This window comes from Sphaeramia orbicularis, chromosome 12 (genome assembly GCF_902148855.1).
Source record: "Sphaeramia orbicularis chromosome 12, fSphaOr1.1, whole genome shotgun sequence".
NCBI lineage: Eukaryota > Metazoa > Chordata > Actinopteri > Kurtiformes > Apogonidae > Sphaeramia > Sphaeramia orbicularis.
In genome coordinates, this window is record NC_043968.1 from 71235476 (window position 1) to 71260264 (window position 24789).

General features: G+C 38.5%; 1 protein-coding gene across 1 annotated transcript in view; it reads right to left on the reverse strand.

The window, feature by feature from the left end:
- eng (endoglin) overlaps positions 1-24789 on the reverse strand; it is a 93095-nt gene that overhangs the window by 43748 nt on the left and 24558 nt on the right. The window contains exon 3 of the mRNA XM_030150108.1: positions 8858-9006. Coding sequence (XP_030005968.1) covers positions 8858-9006 — 149 coding nt within the window. The remainder of the gene's footprint in view (positions 1-8857; positions 9007-24789) is intronic.

The window sequence follows — 24789 nt, forward strand, 5'->3', positions numbered from 1 at the left end:
ACTTCTCTTTCCATCCATCTATGATGCTTTTTGACACCCCATACTTTATTCAGTTCCATCATGTTTATTTGAGGTTAGATTGTTTAAAGCTCTGCCTGTTGGCCAGTGAATGAGCGTGCTGGGGAAGCAAAGTGAATCTGTAATATTTACACCCTTTTTTTCTTTGGTACCTGATGCTGTCAGAGTGCAATCCAAGAGAACTGGGATGAACCAGAGCTATGGAAATGTTTTTAGACCAGGGCAGCACAAATGAGGTCTAAGGAGACCGTCGACAAATTGGCTATGAGCAAAATACAAATGTAATTTGATGCAGAGATTCACGCACAGTAAGTTTGGCAGAACCTCACATCCATACATGCTCAAAATCAGTAATATATTAACATAACGTAGCAGGCTGATCATGATACTAATGTTTATTTTTATTTCATTTAACCTTCATTTAACAAGGAAAAGACTAATTGAGATTAAAAATCTGTGTTCTGGACAAGACAGCAACAGCAGAAGTTAACCATACATCCACGCTAAAAATGTACATGAAAAACATAATAAAACTAATTTCTAAAACTATACATAAAACAGTTAACTAGATACACCAATACCACTTTTTTCCAGACCGAGTACAAGTATTTACATTTGATTACTTGCCAATACCGAGTACTGATACGAGTACTTAATAATACCTAGGGATGGTATCATGGCCAATTTCCTTAATTGATTTGATTTCAATTCATAAGGTTCTGAATCAATTAATTGCGATTCGATTTGATTCGATTCAGTATTAATTGATTGATTCAGATTCATTTAGTGATACCAAAGTACAATTTTGAGTTGTAACTTGATTATTGGACTACTGCAGCCATGCAACACAGAATCAATATTGATATTAGAAAGGAAATAAATATGATATTTCAGCAGCGAATGGCTGAATCTGCTCTGAAATAATGAACAGGACAGAAACATGTCCATGTTTCTACAGTGGCTCAGAACGGACTTCTTCGTTCATCTTTATTCTTTTTTATGGCTGGTGCTTCTATCACCCTGGGGCACTGCAACCAATTTGGCCCCCCTGAAACAGAATCATATTTGGCCCTTGGTACAAGAAACTCACTGGAGGGGGAGGGTGGGCGGAGCTTCATGATTTCCGTTTTACTATTCCTCTATCTCCGCAATCAGCCACTGGTGATCCAAGTTAATATTTCTAGAAAGACTGGCTTCCATGACCCACCTCCACCAGCGAGTTCCTTGCACTGCGGGTTCGAGTTTGAGGCCGGGAGGACCTCCAGCGGAGGGCTTTTCCCCACCCTTCCTCCACGTTCCTCCCGCGCCAGAACCATCGCGAGCATGACCAAGACTCCGCGACGGGCTCGCAAAAGGAGCCGAACGTGCTTCTGCGTCGGCAGTTTCCGGGTCATTTACTCACGGTCCTGTTCTGAAAAATCGATCTCATCCACCATTAATCCATTATGCAAAATTAAAAAAGAAATCGATCAAATTGATTTTTTTACCCAGCCCTAATAATACCATTACAGTTCTTCGTTTCTTTTCACAATGTGCTTTATTGTTGTTGTCATTAGTCTGACTGGAACAAAGTGCTGCTACTGACATTTAAAGCATTGGAATGAGCATTTCTCAATCAATCTACCAGAGGGCGCTGCTCTTAATTAACCATACTTGCCAAATATCACAAAGAAGAGTAAAGTCTTTTGAGATGAAGAAGAAGAAAGTAAATAATAACAAACATGGCGACGACAGAGGAGGTAGTACTAATGTGGATACTAATGTTGATATTGATGAGGATAGTTGTCATAAATATGTCAGTAGTTTTTCTGTAACTCACACAGTCGCTACCTCTGCTACCTCCACGGTTCCAGGTGGTACTGCTCCGAATTCTGGATCTGGGTCCGCATCCGCAAGCACCCGGAAAACAGACAGAATTATGTACAGAATGTAGGCAGAGGACAGACAGAACGCTCCCTCTGTATCCGTCTCTGTCTTTAATGTAACTTTCAGTCACTGTTACTTTTGTCACTGTTGTTTATTTTGAAAAATCTCCACACTGCTGACACTACTCCTCCGCCACGTACCTGCTGCACTTAACTATGAATGTCACGCTGCTGTAAAGCGGCATCATTGCGTTTGTAAGTACGAGTAGAAGTAAACACACTCAGCATCGGACCGATACCCGATACTGGTATTGGCATCGGTGCATCCCTATTCAAAACATACATATAAAACACCATCAATAATTTAAACGGTACTAAAAGTGTACAACAATGTATCTTAAAAGCATCTCAAAGCAGAACCCCATTCAATCAATTTGAAAAACATCTACATCTGGATTTATCCTTTTCCCACTCATTTACAGTGACTAATAATAATAATAATGTACCTCATAAAACGTGGGGAAACAAGGGACAAGCATGACAACATTTGTAATATTAATGTTCTGCATTCATAAGAAAACACTGATATTCTCTAAGAATGAATCTCTAAATTTACAAGAAAAAGCTCACAAATAACAAGAAAAGCACAGTTATGTTGGTGAGCCGTGACAAAACTAAATCAGCTAATAATAACTAATGACCTACAAACAAACCCATTATCCAGACAACACTCACAGCCCATTTTCTAAGATTTTCTTGTGTTAAATTCATGTTTGTTTTGATTTTATTTTTTTAACCTCAGAAATGATCTATCATACATTTATTTTTTGTGTTTCGCAAAGTACTGTGCATAGAGTTAATACAGAAAAATAAATGATTTTTTTAGATTACAAACATCGCAGCTTCTATCTCAAGAGTGATTAAATGTTAATCCTCCTCGACCTGCTCCGGTCACAAACTTTTTTTTTTTTTTTTTAAGAAAATTCTCCAAAAGAGGCAGAGCATCCCCCCAAAAAAAGAGGCTGACTTGTTAATAAATGCCCTCAAGTCATGTTAATTTGCGAAAGACAAATGTGGAGTCTTTGCCTTGATCAATCTTATCATAAAAATAACAACCTGCCAAAAGGGAGTGTGATGTGGGAACTGTTTGCAACATCACCAGATGTGACTTTGATGTGTTTATGAAGGTGATGATGAGTCCAAATCTGCAGACATTTCTCTGATCAGGCACTTGCATTTCATTTCAGTCCAAAATAAATGTATCATAGAACTGCACATGTACGTCTATGACTCAGAGTTAAAACAATTCCCTTAAAATCTGAGCCTGAACGGGTGAGCGTAACGGGTGACACGACATCTTCCCAGAAATACCACTTATTTTTACCTGGAATGCATTACATACAGTAAGTGAATGAATGGCATTTCCTATTGGAGCTCATTGTGCTTCATACAGAGTTCAGATGATTTCCTTAAATACTTCTAATGAGCTTCATTGTCTCACTGTCTCGTTTCACCTTCCTTCATCCCTTTGTGACTTTCATTCTCTTATTTTGAACCCTCAATCATGACTGGTCCTGACCCTGATCACTCACCTTTTCTAGTTTTGTTCCTGTGCTTTCAAGATACAATTGTTTTCCTTTTCAAACTTTTTTTTTTTCACCACCCCCCACCCCCCCCCACCCCTAGAGCATTTTTTGAAGGGCCTTTGCTGATGCAGTTTCCAGTTATTCTTTTGGCTCTCTCCCTTAACTTGAATTGGCTCCGCTGGTCTAGTCTCGGCCTCGTGCCAGGACCCGACTCAGGCCAGTGTGTGACATCAATGGGCTGAACAAGCAGCTCCTCCCTATGAATTTTCCTGAACTATGCAGCCTCTTGATGCTTCCTCTGTGCGGTCAAACCGTGAGACTCAAGTGTCTCTGGCAGGCTGTAAATCAGCATGAAAAACAAAGGGATGGCAAAGAGGGTGATAAGAAAAATATAAAGGACAAAAAAAGGGGAAGGCGATAGCAAAACTCCCATCTGAGTGGACAGTTTGGCAAGAGATGAAGACGATCCCCTTCCTCTGTGCAAACAAGAAAAATCTGCTCTACAGTAAACAGTCAAGAGCAGATAAGGGCTGTGTTTTAAGACAAGTCCACTTTCTTCTTCCATTATAGATTCATAATCCCACTAGAGAACAGGATCTGCGAAGTCTGTTCAATGTCCAGTGGTTTACACAGAGCCTCGGCCAAATTCCTCCAGTTAACTCCCACAAAACCCCTCACTCTGATTTCAACCCTTTTTTTTCACCTACAAGCGGTTAAATGCCCACACACACACACACACACACACACACACACACACACACACACACACACACACACACTGACTAGTCACAACACATGCACCATGTTTTTCTTAATCTTACCTTATATATATCCTATATTGCCTGTATATATCCTTATTTGTTGTACATGTTTCTCATTTGTAGTATAGAGTTAGCTGTTTGTATATATCAGTAGTTTTGTAGAACTTTAGTAGTATATGTATATTTAATATTTTTATCTTGTAGCTTTCGTACACTGCTTCCATTTTTCAGTATTTTGTGTGATATTTTTTATACAGTCCCCTTTTTGCACTAATTACCTCAGCCAGGAGGTATTGTGATCGCTTTGCTTTGTGTGTTTGCATGCATGCGTGTGTGTTTGTTTGTTTGTTAGCAAGATAACTCAAAAAGCTATGGATGGATTTTCATGAAATTTTCAGGAAATGTTGGCATGGCACAAGGAAGAAACGATTAAATTTTGGTGGTGATCGGGGGTGGGGGGGAGGCCACAGGGGCCCACTGATCTGCCTTGGCGGAGGTCTGCTCTCTCCGAGTGCTTCTCTTGTTGTTTTTGCTGCTAAACAGAACAGAGCTGCTAAAGGAATTTTCATTGATCCTGTGACAGTGACAATAAAGATCTATTCTATTCTATTCTATTCTATTGTTGAGTAAGTTGCACCAAGTTGTTTTTACAAACTCTTGCTTTTTGGCAATAAAATTTCCTCCGTTTCACTCTTTTCCAAGACATAATGTGGTTGCTCTAACCTCCAGGCTTAATAAAATGACTAAGAGGAGCAATTCCCTCTTAATATGCTGTAAATCTGTTTTGTCATCAAAGTGCTTTTCCTTCTGATTTCCACTCGATTAAATATGCTGCAACACTTCAGTCCATTAAATGAGACTTACCACTTGGCAAAAAAATAAAGGAGCTTGGCTGCATTTTAGCCAACAACCAAAGTGTTTGAGGAAAACAAAATCATCGGTTCAGAAAAGGTCAGTCTTACTCAAAATATTACTTTACATAAAACACCATCTGTGTAGCATCTTTTCAATGTAAGAACTAGAGTATAGTGGTTTAATTATTAAGATATTTATTTAATGTGCCTTTGTTTCACATAACAGTGAAACTGGAATGTAAATTGTATTAGACACATGAATAAAAAAAATGACAAGACCTTTGTTACAGCTGTTAACCAAACAGCTGAAGGACAGGGTTGTGGGTTTTATTAATTTCAGAGAGGATGGGGGTGGGAGGTGGAGGACGGTGGAATCAGATAACCAGAGGATTGCACCATCCTGACTGTAGCGCACACATCTGCTCCCCCTACTCATAATCAGCACCAAATGAGAACCAACAGCCAACAAAGGGAGACTAATAGAAGAAAACAAACACAAGAGCAGCTGTTTAACATTATGCATGTGCAAGTGTTACAAAAAGAATTCAAAAACAGCACAAACAGAAGAACAAACAAGGAGAGGACGCTGATAAAGAAATGACTAATGTTTGCTGACCGACAGTGGTGGACAGTGAAAAATGGAGTCTGGCACTGCAATAACAACATATAGATTAAAAGTTTTCTGCAGTTACTTTTCTGTGTCCCTGGAGCCTCAGGTTGGACCCGTTGCACAATCTGCAATTATGTAATGTGTGTTTGCTTCAATAAAAAATTCAGAAACACAGACGGACATGCTCGGCTGGTTTTCAGAGAAACCAGTTTACAGTTAAAACCTGGACATGATGGAAAACATATTCTCTTTGAAAAAGTTAGTTACATATAATGATGGGAATTAATAAGAATTTAACGATTTTGGCTCCATTATCAATATCACATATTATACACATATACGATACAGAGATTCTTCATAAACAACAGTAAAGCAGGTTGACACTGTGAAATGGTGCTAACATGAACCATATCGATAGAACTAGGAGGAGTTTAGTGTTAACAGCTGCGACAGAGGACAACTTGCTGTAGGCTCCGCCCCAAAGCCTAAGCAGCCAATCAAAGACCTTCCATTGGTACAGTTAAATTGAATGCTGGAATTAAATCTTTCTGCATGTTAAAGGTGTTTAACCCTTTGTCGTAATGGAAGCTCTGCAAGGGTTACAACTGTTGATGACGCATTTGACATGATGACATCACAGAATTAGTGGACTCTCTACAAAAACTGGTTCTGGATTCCCTTCGCTACTTACAGAGCAGATAAAGACAGAGATAGTGTGGAGCAGTGTTTCCCAACCAGTGTGCTGTACCACGAGAAATCATCATGTGTGCCGTGGAAAATTATCCAGTTTCACCTGATTGGTACTGTAAGCAAGCAGCGTGATATAGATGCATATGACTGCACGCACCAATGATCCACTCTACAACAGTCTCCTGTTTCCCTTTGCAAAATAAAAGTGAAAGTGAACCGGCCCCGATGCTGTGCGTTCTGTTGATAAAGCCCCCCTCACTAGTGATGCACAGATTAGCAAGTTACCCGTGAACCCTGGGTATCAGGTTGGGGCGGGGGAAATATGCCTCCCATACTATTATACAACGGACCTCAATCCTAAGGGGCTGGGTCCGTCCAAGAGGTCACTGACACACCCCTCTCAGCTTTATTGTTCCAAACGCCCTGCGACAATGTCACCCGTGCACCCCAGATGTGCTCGCTGTTGAGGAAGATTCATGTTTATCTTTCCTCAATTCCAAGAATATCAGCTTTGTGTTCAACTGAACAGGCCCAGGTCTCACACTGAGGAAGTAAATTGAGACTTGATTTGCATTATGTTTCAATAAATATACTTTTTCTGACATTTTTGTGCGGTGGTGTGCCTTGTGATTTTTCTAATGTGAAATACGTGCCGTGGCTAAAAAAGATTGGGAAACACTGGTGTGGAGGATTGGTTAAATCTGATTACTACCAACCACCTGCCAACCATCACTGAGTATATGACACAATAATAATAATAATAATGTCAATAATATTTTACTATTGTTCTGAATATGACAATAATCTGAATTTGATTGTGTGTCGTTGCATTAGAGCATATTGAGTTTAGATATTCCTGTTTAGGCCTTTCTCTGAATGGAACAGTGGGTTAGCTGATATCACACAACACATTCAGAATATAGTTTTATATTTAGTGTTACTGCACATTGCGACATATTGTCTCTGTTTATGTTAAGATGGAATAAAGACAAAGATTCCCTCTGATATAGATGAACGCTCAAATGAAAAGTCCACATTTCCGATCAGAAGCCAAACCTACCGACTGTTAAACATTATGAAAGATTCCAGCAGTTTTTTGAATTACAGAAAATATTAAAAAGCAACTGTTTCAAGAAATAGTTTGAAGGATTCCAAGATGGAGGCCGACGGAAAAGAGTTAAGAAAACTATTTTGAATCATGGAATGCATGCTATGCTATGTTATGTTAAGAATTAGGAATTGGAATTTGTGTTTTTTGGAATTGAGGAAAAAACTAATATTTTGTAAACATAAACACAGTGATATTAAATCATAAAATGTATTTTTTTTGCCCTCATTCCAAAAAACAGAATTATTTCCATTAAGATGCTTATGTGTCAAATCCAAATCTTGTCAAATCTTCTTACATATAATGCTTTTATTCAGGGAATACACAACTGCATGTACACAGTATTAGTGGAAAATCTCCATTTTGAATTTAGTCTTTTTTGCAAAAACATGAATGCTTTGTTCTTGCAAATGTTGTCAGTGCTGAGTTTTCTATTAGAATCACTTCAAGCTGTGCAGTGACTCTGCAATGTCATGAACTTTAACTACATTTTGCATAACATCTTTGATATAACTCAACCAAATCTGTCATGTTTTGAGGTGTAGGTAGACATACTGTATATTATTTTCCTACAACTAGCATTTCAATAATTTGTTTTCCTGACTGTTCTGACCTTTACAGTTTCTGCAACATCTGCTCTGCTTTCTTTCTAAGCCTGTTTATTTTTTTGTCACAAGATCTATCAACCAGTGTTAGAAAAAAAACAAAAACAAACTGTTGTTATAGCTTTAATCAAATAGCTGCATTACATTTGTATTTTTCATGACTATCTATGCTGCAATTTTATTTTAAATTCTAATTCAGAAACCACTTGAGTGTGAGTCATTCTTACCTAATACTATGTATCATCATCATAACATTTACTAATTTATTTCAGAAGTCTGAACTCTGGTCACATTTAATCTCCTTTACACACGATGGACCAGCCTCACATTTTTCAGGTCGTGCTACATTGACCATAACCCCATAGAGCTTCCAATTACATATTCACAGTCATAACAGCATGTCTTGGCACTAGCGGTGTGGAAAGGGTAGAAGGTGAACATGTTCTTAGGGGTACTGGACTTGACATATTGCACTGTCAAGTAAAAGAAAGAATGATTAACAAGAGGATGATGACATACCCAGGACATTCCATAGGGTATTGATTTAAATCAAAAGTTAGATGTTGTCAGTTTGACAGATAGCTGCTGTTGACTGTGCAACATTTTCTAACTATGTGCATACGGCTGCAGTTCAGCGGTGCAATTATTATCCCAGTTACAATTCACCCGCCTGTTAAAAAAGTGACTCAGGCTAGTGGTACTATTGTTCGTCAAGTACATGTGAAATAAACTGTTAATTTTTGTTTCTGTGCAAGCTCACCGGGCTGGGGGTGAAGTCCAGGTTAAGGATGTGGACCTCAGCCTGGTCCTGTCCTCGGATGAAGTCAGTCCAACAGCCGGTTCGCATCTCCCTTATGAACACCCGGGGGTTGTCATTGTCCTCCTGGGGAGCACACGTCTGACTGGAACCTGAAAGAAACCAGCGACAAACGGGTTAAGCAGGGAGCTACACATGACTACATTTCAGCTAAGGATTAATTCTCCTAGAAATAACTGTGATATAATTGTCTTTTTCTGTTTCTTATGCCACGTGCATAGTATCACCCTGAATCCACTTTGTACATACCCCTATAGTACAGCTAATGTAGAAGATGAACTGTATATTGAATTGAACACCACAACACAGAAATAAATAACTGCATTTTTGTTTTGTTTTTTGTTTTTTTTTTACTTTGTGAACAAAACTTGCTCAGAACAGATATTAGCCTGTTGGTCAGTTTACAAATGAATTTGTGATAATAACAATCTAATGTGGAAATAATGATGAAATATGACATTCCTGTTGCAGAGGAAGGTGATTATTGCTATTACACAACATAACTGCAGTTAGCACCAATAATGGCAATATGGCATGACCAGAGCTTATTATACTACATATTACATACAATATATGATAATTATATTCATTGTGATAACCTAAAGCTGTACAACAAATAAAATTGCATTCATAACCACAGTATTAACCTGTGCAAATTGCTAAAAGCTGCAGTTTAAAGGTACAGATTTAGGAGGATTTAGGGTAAATTAATTGTGGATGTGGGTTCAGTGACACCAGGCAGAGGGAGGAACTGTGTAAAACAAGCAAAATGAAACTTGTAAAACTGAAATTAAGTTATGTTAGTGCATTTGAGTTGGGGAAAAAAATACACATTTCATTTACATTATCACATACACTAATCACTAAACGTTTCTGACATCTTCTGATCATGAACAAATGAATCACCTGGGTTAGCTGTATATAAGTAAGATACCCATACACCATTTCTAGTCTCTTAAATGTCCTCTGTCATTGTATTCAGTCAGAACATGAATTTGTTTAATCACCTGTATTTTGGACATTTGGTATTATATTTAAATTAACTTTAGACAATAATTCTTCGGCAAAGCTGTCAGTACAAGTGAGTCGAAATAACTTAAAATAACCATAAAGCAGAGGAATAAAATATAAGTATGTCTTTGGTTCATATATTTCTGTCTCTGATCAACTTCGTTCATTTAAACACATATGGTGCCTAAATCATAAAATCCTACATTTAAGTGGAACTGATAAAGGTTACAGGGATAATAAAGGACTCCCTTTATTACCTCTGTAGCAAGATTTGGTCTCTGTATTTTACCCATAATACGCAGTGGCATACAATGATGCTCTAAGACTTTTATTGAAAAAGCCCAGATGGACCAGTGCCAGTGAATTGTTTATGTCTAATCATGTAAATTCATTGCATGCTGTGTTGAGAAATCTGATGTTTAAATTTATGTGTTGCCTGAATCACTCAGAAAATACTGTAATTTTATTGCTGACAAATCTTGCATATAGTGCTGTATGTTACACATCTCTGTTCTGGAAACACTGGTATGACTGCCTCTTGAAAGTATAGAGCAAAGGTATCAAACATGTGGCCCAGGGGCCAAATTCGGCCCGCCAAAGGGTCCAGTCTGGCCCCTCAAATGAATTTGTGAAATGCAAAAATTACACTGAAGACATTAATCATTTCAGTTCAGGTTCCACATACAGACCAATGTAATCTCAAGGGGGGTCGGATCAGTAAAATACAATCGTAATAACCTATAAATGATCACAACTCCACATTTTTGTCCTTTTAAATGTAAACATTTTCATGTCATTTTACTGTATTTACACTAAAACAAACTAACATTTCACAAAAACACAAATAACGTGAACAAATATGGCCATTTTAAAATGTCTGAAGTGTAATTTTAACAATATTCTGTCTGTTATTAAATGTTTTGTGTATCTGTTGATCCACTGTGATCTGTAAGTTGTAATTTACACGTTTAAATGATAAACTGAGACAGAATATTGTTAAAATTGCACTTTGTTTTCTTAAGAAATTTCCGTTTGTTCATGTTATTCACATTGTTTTAAAGGATAGTTGGTAGATGGAAAGATTTTCATCGCATAATTTTACTTTTTTTCGCTCTAAAACATAGAGGAAAGTTTGGAGTTGAAATTATTTATATATTATTATGTTATTATTTCACTGGTTCGGCCCACTGCGGATCAAATTTGGCTTAATGTGGCACCTGAACTAAAATGAGTTTGACATCCCTGGTATAGAGGGTTTTTTGTGTTTTTTATTGTGTTTGTATTTATCTGTTTGCTTTTTAATGTGGACCATGAGTCTGAAATAAAGCCTATCTATCTATCTATCTATCTATCTATCTATCTATCTATCTATCTATCTATCTATCTATCTATCTATCTATCTATCTATCTACACACAATACCTTGCATTAGCATTAGCATCAGCATGAGCTGGGGGACCAACTCTAGATCGTCATCAGTGGTAGGGGCACTAACAGGAAAATTAACATGTATACATTTTTAATCTGGATTGATATTAATTGTATTTCACAACAGAATGGAAATAATAGCATTTAAATACCCAAAAAAAAAGTAAACTTCAGTGTTTCATTAAAACAGGGTAATGCAGAAGTTAAACCAACAAATAATCATCTTCAACCTTCGTTCAGGAAAAAAAAACAACCCTTAAACTCAAAAGAAATGATTTGACATTCATCAGGATAATTATGGATATCGACTAGCACTTTTGTTCACATCCCCCAGCTCTATTCGTGACAGAGATAGTCAGGAGCTTATAATGAGGAGAGTCACCGCTCTGACACATCAGAAAAAAAATCCTGTCAGGTTTAACATGAGCAGCCCATGCAGCTGCAACCTATATGTGCAGGAGGCTAAAAAGTCATTATTTAAGAGATAGATGACTTACAGATCCTATGTCTAAAAGCAGTTATATTTGTTATAAGTCATTGTGAAAGCTTTTCCCTGGTCTCAGAGTAAGGATGTTAAATGTGTGGGTAGAACTACATTGTTTAAAAACGGATCCGCTGGTTCACGTTTATCAGACGTGTCAGAATCCTGGGCTGCAGTCATCCATCAGCAGCACTCACTCTGCTCTGCGAGTCTCCTGTTTAACCTGGAGATGCGTGTCTCTGGAGGCTGAATTAATCGAGCCGAGGCAGTGCGGTCATGGATGAGGTTCGGTATAAATGCCTGGCGTTTGACCCGGCCCAGGTACGTGTGAGTTCTATTGTGTTAGACCAGAGCGAGTTGGGGCGTGAACACTTTAAACCTGGCTGAAGTTGGCAGGTACATAGTAGTCTCCAGCAAACTTCCTTCTTTTGACAGAAAAAAAAAACAGTCAAGACAGTATATTGTGTGGAGGGTCAGATGTCTTTTCCAGCTCTTGGAGATTAAAGGATCCAGCTTCGGTATTATGGGAGCCCTGAGGCATTATGGGAGCCCTGTGGCATTATGGGAGCCCCTGTGGCATTTCTGCATTGCTGGTTGCCACCACAGCTGAAGAATTCTCTGATTTATATTTACTCAGAAACAAGGCTTTGAAAGCCTCCGACCATTACACTGTTTGGTTCAAAGATGAAATGGCTTCATGAGATTAAAGTAAGAATGACCAAACTGCACCGACATCATCATTTAATAACCACATCCTCAGGAAAGATATAACAGGAGCTTGGAAATGAGCAAGAAAATTATTTAACATTATATTCTGAACTAAACTAACGATTACTTTTATTATTGATTAATCTGTTGAGTGTTTTCTAATTTAATCAATTCACATTCAAAAGGCAAAAATAATGGGTATCAGCGATAAATCATTTATTAACAACACAGACAGTTGGTCTACTTCACAATAATTGGTATTTTCTCCACCTGCTGTGAATAAAAAGAATAAGAAGTTTGAAAAAGAATTTGCTTTGCACTTGTTTCGTACATTTTCATTCAGTTGAATGTTGTGAAATGAACAAAATTACACTGGTCAACAACAAATTTATTGTTTAAGTTTTTTGAGCTGATTTAGGATAATTTTGGTGTGCTGAATCCAAAAATCACATTAATTTTGCTCAATCAGGTCAACTTTCTGAACTATGCTACATATTGGCTTTTTAACATTTTTGCTTACATTTATGGGCATTTTCACATCATATGATACAAAATTCTTTCATATTTCTTGCAATAAACGAGTTCTGAAGAATGTACTTTTGCCAATTTATGATTTTTTTTAATATTACAGGTGAATGAAATGGCTTCGACTAGAAGATCTTGCAAAAATAAGCCTGACGTATTCCGCTACATCTGCAGTGAATACACCATTGTACCTAACAGGAATCAAGTGATCAAATGATTTTTTTTTCTCTTAAAACCTATTTTGGGTGAGAACTATAGAAAAAATCAACTGATAAAGTCACAAAAATGTAATCAATTTTGTGAGAAGATCAAATTTTTCAAAATCAAATTAGTAAAAAAAAACCTGACCTGATTGAGAAAAACAGATGTCATTTTTGGATTTAGCGGTGCAAAATGGTCCTAATTCAGTTGAAAAAACCTAGACAACTTGCAAATAACATTTTTTTGTAACCCAGTGTTATCATCAAAAAAATAGAAATGAAGAAAATAAGCAGTTGATCCAGGACAGTGTCTCATATCATACGTATATTCATTTTTGATGAAATAATTCTCTGACCTGGACTAAGACTCTTAGTAACACCAAACACTCAATCTTCACTGTTATTCAATTTACTCAATCTAGTGAATCTATAATCAGGATAACTTGTGATGATTTTTATAGTTGATATTAGTTATAGTTATATTCATTCTAAAGGTAAAAGTGAATGAGATTTTTAGATTTCAACTGATTCTTTGACCCAAAGTCAGACAAATAAAAAGCCACATATCCTCTGAACCTTCTGACACTAAAATGACATTCCTCAAGACATTTGTATCAGGAGAAACCTGGCTTTATTTGAGGTGTAGTCTATCTCTTTGTTCAGTAACAAAGTCGGCTAAGATCTTACAACACTATCTGGAGAAGGAAAAAAAAAAAAATCTACAGAAAAATTGAACAGGTTATATCTCTGATAAAACAATGTTAGTTACCTGTAAAAAAAAAAAAAAGTATTTTTCTTATTATTATATATGGAAATTATTAATCTAACAACTGTTCAGAAGAGGCTCTTAACACTGACTACTTAGGAAACAAGAAGTGTTAATCTTTCCATATCATTAGTGACGCATCCATGCAAATGGGTGTAAATGGAGGATATTTAAGGATCAGCAGCAATTATCACAATATAATTTTACAGTGCAGTAATTACTGTAACTGCAATGTACATTTTTTTGTGTTTCGTGTTTCTCTACCTTTCACTCAGGAGCAAAAATCAGCCTTTAGATGAAAGCAAAAATGATTTGATGTTTATTGTGATTTTATTTATTTATTTATTTATTTTTGCCCTGTGTAAGCCCCATATGGGCCAAGACACCAGTGCAAGGGTATCAAATATGATATCAAAGAAAAAGTAATTATTGAGAAAATGCTGCATGACATACTATTTCAATGAATCCTTGGATCTACAAATGGATCTGATGTCTTTGCCCAGCAGGCCTCATTTCTTCAAAGAGGAGAGATGTGAATTAAGATACTGAGATGGCAGAGGAATGATAGGAAAGGGTTAATAGGAAATTGCAAAGTTTGGAAGGTCAACAGGATGTGCCTTATTTAGAAGCGACACTAATCAAAGACCTTGGCTGAGGCAATGTCATCACTGGTGGTGGAGGAGAATGGACAGAGCTCCAGAGATAAAACAGGATAAAAAAGTACTAAATACAAAGAACGACTGCGAAAGACTGAGGCTGAGTAAGACATGTTACATAACTGCATCAGTGAACAGAGCACATGTCTGTTATTGTGTTGTCCCTACAATAAACATGGACTGTTAATGGACTTTTTGTTCATTTCTTCTATTTGTTCCTTTCATCTACATCTGTAATATGTTTGGATGAAAGGAGCCGTGGGAGAGAATTATGTCATTTACAAGATAAATTTATCTTTGAGTGGCTTGAATTTAATGAAAAATGTTAGTTATATAATTTGTTCTGTTATAGAAAACCATTTACCTGCATTATATTGTAATGTAAGTTGTTCTAATTAAGGGAACCATACCTTCTTTGTTTCTTCAGCTTTGGACTTTGGTATTTCGTGAAAATTAAGATGGACTACCACCCGTGCTCCTTTTCCATCCATCTTTTTTTTCTCCCTCACCCTGGAGGTCAAGGCTGGTTTCCTGTTATTTTGGCCCTCTGTGTAAATGTCTGTTGCTCAATATCCACATCCATAAAGTTATTTCGCTTGTGTTCTGCTGTGACAGAGTCAACGGCCCATGACTGTCGCCTCACAGCTCTTGGTATAAATCACACTGACTGCGCAGTATGGTGTGTATGGTGTGTATACGTTTGTGTGAGTGTAGATGCATCTGTCACTGTTTGCCTTTTTTTACGAGTCACCGTCGGATATGAGGAACATTCATTTTGCCCTCTTGACCCCGGAAATGCCAATGGCCTCGCTAAGCGGTTTGCTACTAAATGAGGTATAGAAGAGCTATTCCATTCCTTGTCCTCTTTATCTACTTATATCAGTCCCCTCCATTTCCCATTCCATGAGAAGACATGTTTATGGTTGCTGGTGATTTCCATTTAGATATTAGGTATGAGGAGAAGAGACTATTAGGAAATTGGGGAGGACTGAACTGAAAGCAGATACTTTGTTCAGAAAATTGCTCATAATTAGGTCTTTAAGTTTGTTTTTGCTGTACTTTTCAGTTCAATGAGTCATTACAGAAGGTGGGTATGGAGTTATTTGTACTGTTGAAAAGACTCTAAAGACTACTAATAGCAATATTAACAACACTAAATAAGCAAATGAATGTATTGAATGGCCACTTCTGTTCAGATGGATGCTTATTATTTTAAAACCAACAAGTGCAGCCAAAATAGATAACTTCAACCTTGGCACTTCTCCCAGATTTCATCAGAACTCTGCAACCACAATTTAAGAGAAGTAGAAGTGGGCCCTGACTTTTCTAATGAGTAGGACTCAAGGCAACAGGCACCCGGGTTTTCAAATCACACATTATGTATAAGACATACAAGAACTGACTTTTACACTTTTAACAATTCTGCTAAGTTCATCTCAGTATCAATAACTCTGAGCTGCACTTTAGGCTGTGTCAGTTTAAGATGACATTTATTTCCTTTTTTGACTTTAATTTATCTCAGTTCTACAGTATATAGACCTCTGTCCTCTGAGCTTTGACCTTCATGTAAATGAGTCCTCAAGATTAGCATGTTAGCTAAAACAACTCAATGTACAATGGGATCCAAGACTGAATACAAGAAGTGGATGCAACCATCATAACATCATCCAATGGTTTTCGGACTGGGTAATTCCCATCCTAGTCATAAGACCCAGATGTCATCACATCTGGCGCCTGAGGGGTGATGGGTAGGGTAATGGCGAACGCTAGTTTACAATGGTGAAACTGCACCCAATATTCACGACAATGTTATTTCATGGACTTTTCATTTCAGTCAGTAGAAAAAAACTGAATAACCAACATGACTTCTATAACACTATAAATGTCAATAACAGAACACAACCCTATTAATGGATTTAACAATGAACTCTCTGCTTAGTTGACTTACAGCGTGGGGAAGCAAAATTTACAATATTTTGAGGCAGGGATTGAAAGACAGTGTATGACCAATTAGTTTATTGAAAATCATGAGAATTTATTTGCCACAAGAAAATGTACACAATAGAAAATGTTTTTATTCTGTGTCCTCCTTCTTTCTCAATAACTGCCTTCACACGCTTCCTGAAACTTGCGCAAGTGTTCCTCAAATACTGGGGTGACAACTTCTCCCATTCTTCTTTAATAGTATCTTCCAGACTTTCTCGTAATAGTTTTGCTCATAGTCATTCTCTTCTTTACATTATAAACAGTCTTTATGGACACTCCAACTATTTTTGAAATCTCCTTTGGTGTGACGAATGCATTCAGGAAATCACACACTCTTTGACGTTTGCTTTCCTGATTACTCATATGGGCAAAAGTTTCTGAAAAGGTATGGATAATAGTGTTAGGTATGATTATGACATCAATATATGTTTGGTTTCAAAACAATTGACGTAGTGCCTGCTGAGAAAAAACATCTAAATGTTCATTGTAAATTTTGCTTCCCCACCCTGTATTAGAGTCAAATTAAAGGAATGAGACCAGAATGACTCCTGGAAAAAATAATGACTCAGAATGTGGAAAGTGGACTTGTTTGGAGCATCTGTTGGCTGTTCACTCTTCAGTTTGGAGCCAAGGTCCTACCCCACAGGTGAATCGGACTTAAATATAGTCCTTGGAAATCAGACGACAGAGTCTATGGTAGAGCTGATAAAAGAAGTCAAAAACAAGATTTAAACACTACCTTTAGCCCAGTGGAGTACCCATATGTGCAGTTATGCCTTATTTCCATTGTTTTCACATTTAAAACACTTTCAATTAACTTAAGATGCCAACCTGAATGCTTTATTGTCCGGGATGGACCAACATAATTATGCTGAGTGCAGTGGAGCTGAAACCAGTGGCTTTGGAAGTACTTGTGGGTCACTTGCCACTTTGCAATGATTTACTAAGTATTATGGTGCAAAGTATTCATATTCACATCCTGTTACTATCCTTCTTCTGTTTTTAACCTTTTTGAACTAAAAGCTGTAAGCTCCTCCTTTCAATGGTAGAGGGGATATGATAGTGGTGCTCAAACTGCGCTACAGTAACATTCAACAGACTGCCTACACAAAAAAAAAAGTTGGAATGGAGAGTGATGAATAAAAAACTAAGAGTGGAGTAGAAACAGGAAAACCTTGAACCAGCAGAGGTTACAGGCTGCTGACATACTCAGAAATAGAAAAGTTTTACAGAAAAATAGAAATAACCCAATTTATGGAAATATAAATAACACACACCAGGGTAATTTATATAGTTAGTGCTCATTTTTATCTTCTACTAAACCCGCCAATCTTTGATGTCATGTGGCGCAGTTTCCTCCTGGATAATGACCATTAATTTTGGGCCAAAACACATTTCATAACTGTAAATTTAGGAAATGACACCATGTGGCTCCTGACTGTCTAACTCCTCAAAAGCAGAAGTACTTTTTTTAGTTCGATCTGACTGACTGAATGTGATTATTGCTTCTTATTTTGTACATTTTCTGAAATGTCAGCAGCTCATCATCAGCAGAAATAGACCTTCACTAAAATCATAATTCAGGAAACTTTGGTAACAAGGTTAATGAACAGAAGAAGCGACATGATCTGAAAACCTGCCAACAGCGTCACTTTGTAGAGGAGAGAACATTTCTAGAAGCCACTGTATCACACAATTAAGTTTGATATATTCTGTTTCATGACCGCAGGAGAAAACAAAATATTGCTGAGATTGTTTTCTGGCAATTTTTATATATAATAAGAATTTACTATAGTTAGTTTTGAGACAAAGTTTGGAGTTGTGTTTGTTCTAGTAGCTTAGCTCCTGTGCCAGTAAATTAAAGAGCTTGGCAGATTCTTGCCTCTGTGTAACACCGTTGGCCCAAAGTTGGAAATCCATGCTGTGTTGAGAAGTGCAGGGTCCTGACAGGGAGCAGAGCGGCCTTGAGTTTTAAATTCCACTCACATCTTAACTAAACGTTGATTTAGATTCAAGGCACCTAGTACCTGCGGCCCATTAACTAGCTGTCTTTTCACTTACCTTGGGCAAGCAATCAGACAGTCTTGATTTCATGCCCCATCTTTCTACCCTCCCTCATTGAAAGTCACTCTGAATAAGCTCTTTGCCTCATGTTTAGGTGCAAAACTCAAATTGCTGCCTAGTGCTGGAATGCCCCTGCAAACTAGTCAAGTTTCAATTATAATCCATGTCCGTCCAGACGCACAGACTCTGAAGAATTTTAATGAAAAGTTTTGAGTGGATTCTTTGGTGAAATTAAAATTATTACTATATGTGTGGTTCGAGTAAATAACTTCCCATAGGAAACGTCAAACTCAGTCTCAGCAAAAGCCAATGAGCCAGATGGAGACTATAGAACCTGCAGACCCCCTGCCACCACCACCTCCGTCCAGGCTGTCATCCATAAAGACACTGAACTAAGAATCAATAAAAACCTGAACTACTGTTGTAGTCACACTTCCAGGGTCTCGGTAAACTCTTGGAATTGGCAGCATTCTACACGGTGTTATCTCTGTCTCAGGGTTTGTTTGGATTTTTTTGTCTTTTTTTTTAAGACCACTTAAGGCCACAGTTGCATTAATGCGACTATAAGCTGTCTTTGTGTTGCCTGATTTGTATGTTAACATCATCACTTGCTCTTTTGCTGTTGATGTAAAACTTTGTCTCGGTTGATAAACTTTATCCACCTCAACCACAAAGAAGTCATCTGGAACAGCGGGACCAGCAGTGTGTGAATTCTACAATTACAGATTTCAAAAAGAGCTGATGTCATGTTGAAGTAATGGTAGCAAAGATGGCTGAGGTTAGCAATTTACCACTGGACCAACACTCTTCAGGAATCTCGTCATCCTTCAACCAGGGAGATTTAGTGGTTGGCTCAAAGTACTCTGTTGGAAAAGGCTGAATATTTGTTTCCTTTCTTTGACTATCTGTGAATTACTGTTTTGAAAGTCCTCTTTACTGCAACTACAACCTCAAAATACCAAGTTTTGATGAAGACACATAACTTTTATCCATGCAATTTTCTTTTGTAGGGATTTGGTCATTTTAATACCTTTGTCATGTCCACGTTCAACCAAAACAACTGACACTGACACTATTTTGCAAATGCATCATGGCAGCAGTCTGTTCACTAGGCAAAAACCCATATATCTGTTAACCTTTTCTAGACTGATAGTAGAGGTACCAGACCTATGAACAGCCACGGGGTGGGAAGGCGGAATTCTGTTAACAAAATAATAATGTCAGATAAGGTAACACGCATGGAATGTTCCTTATAGTTACAATTTCATCACTTCCTGGTTCCCTGTTAACAATTGAAAAACAATAGATTGTGAAAATTGGACAGGGACATGGGATCAAACCACTTATTTGATAACCTCAAATGGTAATGTTAGAATGTGACTGAGGCTATGTCCAGACGACAACACCCCCCCCCCCCCCCGATCACCACCAAAATTTAATCACTTCTTCCATCAATAACTTTTTGAGTTATCTTGCTAACAAACAAACATGCACGTACGCAAACACACAAAGCAAAGTGATCAAAATACCTCCTGGTGGAGGTAATAACAAAATACCAGGAGAATGTCAATTGGGAGTCATGTCAGTCCAAATATGGGGATGTCAGGCTGGCTTTTCAGCAGCAGTATTCCACTGGGACATGGCTCAGGAAAGAACTTCCCTCACAATGCCTTAAACATTACCAAACCCCCAGGCGACGGCAAAGCTCAAGGGAGTCCATAGACTCTGGGCGTCGGAGTGGTCAAGGACGCGTGATCCTGTTATTTTTCAAAATGTGTCAGAAAATCTGGGGTGGGTCACCAGCAACTAATACCATCCCATCTGGTCTAGAAACAGGTGATATGATGGAAGCTGATTCCTCGTCGTTGACATCGAACTCAACGCAGTCTTCAACTGCACGGGAGGTCTTGCCTGATTCTCCAGCTTCCCTGGATAATGACAATCTGCAGACAGCCAACAACAGTCTGCCTCCTGCAATGGTCAAACAACGCAGAGATCTGCGTCAGGTAGGTTTGATTATGGTTTCAATCTTGAGCTTTTGCCATGGGTAAGTATATGCTAGCACGGTAATGTTTGATGTGTTAGCTCGATGCACGTTCTTTGTGTGTTGGTGTAGTACATGTTGCATAACATTGTGTTCTGCTATGAAATGTTGCATTTTAAAATTTGTTTGGTTTGTTATATTTAAGGCAAAACTCAACTGCCACAGAAGGGACAGACTAAAAAGAAAACCTCCAGCAGAAGATGCTGTGCAAGAGGATCTCCAAATAAAGAGAAGGATGTTGGAGATCATGAAGAACTCAGAAAGAAGCAACAGTGAGAGCTTGCAGGTGGTGATGTCGAACATTACCTCCATAACAAGCACCATCCAGGGTGGTTTTCTGCTGCTGAAGAGTTTAATGCTCCAGCAACAATCACACATGCCAGCCCACGCTACATACCCCTATGGTGGCAGAAGCAGCAGGTATGGACATGGAAGGACCCATACCCCAGGGAACCCCATCTTACCTGCACACACCTCATCATCCTTCAGATGCACATGGGGGATCCACACCTACACATGACACCCCACATTCATGTCCAGCTCCAAACAACTATTCATACAGAAGAGCAATGTTACAAGATGATGATGTGGGGTCTTTGTGAACATATTGTGCTTCACTTAGGTGTGCTGTTGGACTTCAGTCACACTGACCTGGTTCTCTTTTCTCTTTAATATATTGTTGCTGTGTGTATAGTTTTTTTTTATTATGTATATAGTTTTATTTTACTTAGTATTTTTTTTGTTCACTTAACTGATACTACATTGGCACATTTGACAATCCTAATCTTGTCGAATTAAAAAAAAAAGATCAAGAAAGGGTTGAAGTAATTTGTTAATTTTTACAACGCCCACCCAATCTACACATTTTCATGTGACTTGAGCAAATTATAAAAATTAAATTAATAGAAAAGTAATAGAAACACTTTCAAAAGCTGGGCAGTCTGTTTAGTTATATTTTTACAACCACACAAGTTTAGGTGACCTGAGCAATCTGCAAATGTTACATTAATAGAAAAGAAAACAGTAAACCTCTAAAAAAGTTGTGGGTCAGTCGATTCAGTTATATTATGGGTCTAGGAACTCTGAGACCACTCTTCTGACTCCTTTCCCTCCGCCTCATTACAGTCAGTGATGTAGTTGCACTGTGTGGAAGGCTGTGCATCTTGGTGACACTTGTATCGCTCTTGACACAGAGTGTTCATCCATGGTTTCTTTACTTGCCTCACAGTAGTTGTGGAGAACAAAGCACGCATAGATAATGTCTGGTAGGTCATTCAAGTTTATGTCCATAGGCCTGCTCAAGGCTCCAAATCTGGCCTTGAGCCAACCCAAAGCACACTCAGTGACCATGCGGGGTATACACAAACATATCCCAAAGTACTGTTTATGAGGTGTGGAGCCGCCATTTGAATATTCCTTCATCAGGAAAGGCAGTAAGGGATAGGCTGGGTCACCAAGCAGAAATATGGGTAAAGGATCTTCGCCCTCCACTCTCTGCTTTTTAAACACTTGAATGTTGCCAGTTTTGAAATACGTGTTTACCTTTGAATTGGCAAAGACTCATGTGCCGTGCTCACTCCCAAGCCACTTTATGACTACATCCATAAATCTATACCAATAGTCACACACGGCTTGAACATTTAGGGAATGTTTATCCTTTCTGTTGATGCAGTCCATGGGGTTAGAGGATGGCTGCTTGATTTCAATGTTGGTCCCGCTGACCGCTCCCAAACATTGTGGCATGCCATGAACGCAATGAAAGCCTGAAACAAGTTCTTCTACCTCAGGTTCCATGAAAGGCAACTTAATACATATCGGTCCAAGGTGAAAAGTGATGATTTTGCATGTCTGTCTGACAACGATGGACACAGACTGTTGTGAGAGGCCAAAGGCGTCAGCCATCTTTTGTAGCCTTCCCTCATCACTTAAGTAATAGAGCATATATGCAACATTTTTTGACATCGCGATTGCTTCTCTCAAGTTGGTTGATTGGTCTTTGATGTAAGGACATAGTTCTTCACACAGGGCCACAAGAGAGGCTCTGGACGTTCGGAAATTCTCCTTCCATTCAGCGTCCACGACAACATCATTAACAAAGTTGTCCCACCAGCTGCTAGTTCTCCCAGGTCTCACCCATAATCTTCTCCAAGTTGCCCCTCTAGAGGGACACCATGGTGGATTTAAAAGTATCTGATGTGTGTATCTATTTATGCGTCTCTGCCAGTTGCCGAGCTGATGTAGCATTACCAGGTTTTGCTGTAGTAGTGCTAATAAACTTAGCAGCGCCTGCAGCACAAACACAACTCTGTAAACCACCATTGTTGTTGTTGTTACCGGATGTTATGTCCAGGATTTTCTTCTTCTGGTCATGTGGTACTATGGCATCATCGTTTTCAAAAAGTGGTGTTTTGCCTATCCATATGGCAACACAAGGGCGTCATTTTGTGATTTTTCCGCTCTGGTACCCATTCTCCCAAAATACCATTTCAGGGCACCAACCATGTCATGTGGACAAAAGGCAGAAACACTATTAAACTTTTGGGGGATTGACATAATTTCATTGTCATATGGACAGGCCCTGAATGCTAATGTTAGCTGTTTTTACCTACTGATAATTAAATATGTTGTTTCACTTGGAAATATGGTCTGGATGGTGCTGATGATCATTACAACATCCATAAACAAGTGTTTGTGTAATTTGAACAAAGCGGTATAAGTTTATAGTTTTGATAGTAATAGTTGAGTTTCCAGCCTTAAGTCACCATATGAACATGATGTGACAGTGACCTTTACCTTTGACCACTAAAATCCAATCATCCTCAAGGTTTTGAGGTAAATATTTGTGTCAAATTTGAAGGAATTCTTTCCAGGCCTTTGTGACACATTGTATTCACAATAGTCACAATAGCATTGAGCTACAGCACATGGCTGCATTTGAAACAGAAAGAGGGAAAAAACCCAGAAAGGAAAACCCTGACAGGAGACGTCAAGACCAACTGTCTCCCCGGGTCCCTAGGGGAGGGGTAAACTGTTTGTGTCCAGGGTTGGACGGCGGAGTCATGAGGGGGAATGTGGAGGGAGGGAGGGGTCAGCAACCCTATCAGAGTTAGCTGCAGAGAAAGGAGAGCTTCAAGGCTGGCTCAAGTCTCTCTCAACTCTACATACACACACATATACACACACCTATTGTCCCGGCGTTTCCGCAACTGCAGATTGAGGCCTGACCATCCACAGGAAGGTAAACAAGCTCTTATCAGTGCTCTGCAGGGGCCTGCACTGTCCCCTGGCCTCTCACCCCTGCATACTACACATTACACACACCATACAACACAGAAAGCTTCTTGACCATCTCACCTTCCCCAAAGTAAGTCCTGAAATTCTATCAAAAAAGAAAAAATGCTGATTAGTCTTATCAGTTGAAAGGTTTGAAAGTGCTTGAATGTGTGCATGTGTGCCAAAGCCTGCATCCAGTATCAACTGGAGAGGAACTGAGGATGTGATAGCGGGTCTGGAGACAGCCTGTCTTCACACTCGCTCTGTTTACACCTCTGGGAGCCATTCGTCCGTCGTCTCATCGTTGTCGGAAGTCAGCGGAACAACAAGCCCTGACGGTGGCGTATGGAAGGTCTATGCCTCACTTCCCCTGTGATTTGCTCACTCGCTCTACGGCCGGTCTCCTTTTGGTAATTAACCATTCCATAGTGTTTAGTACAGATATGTTCAATCCTATGAATTGTATGAGTGTTCTTGTTCTTTAACATTCACATTTCTGTTAATGTGCATGTACATTCCTCGTTCATCTTTTTTTTATTTTGGACACCATCATTACGCTCCTTTGCATTCACTTATGTGGTTAGCACCTACCCCCCCATATGAAGAAAAAGCACAAGCAAAACACAATTAATCATCTCAGTGTTAATTGGTGGATAGAAAGACTAATTTAGCAAGTTTCATGCTAACTGCGTGCAACCAAAGCAGATTGAAGCGTTAGAGATTCATTGCACAGT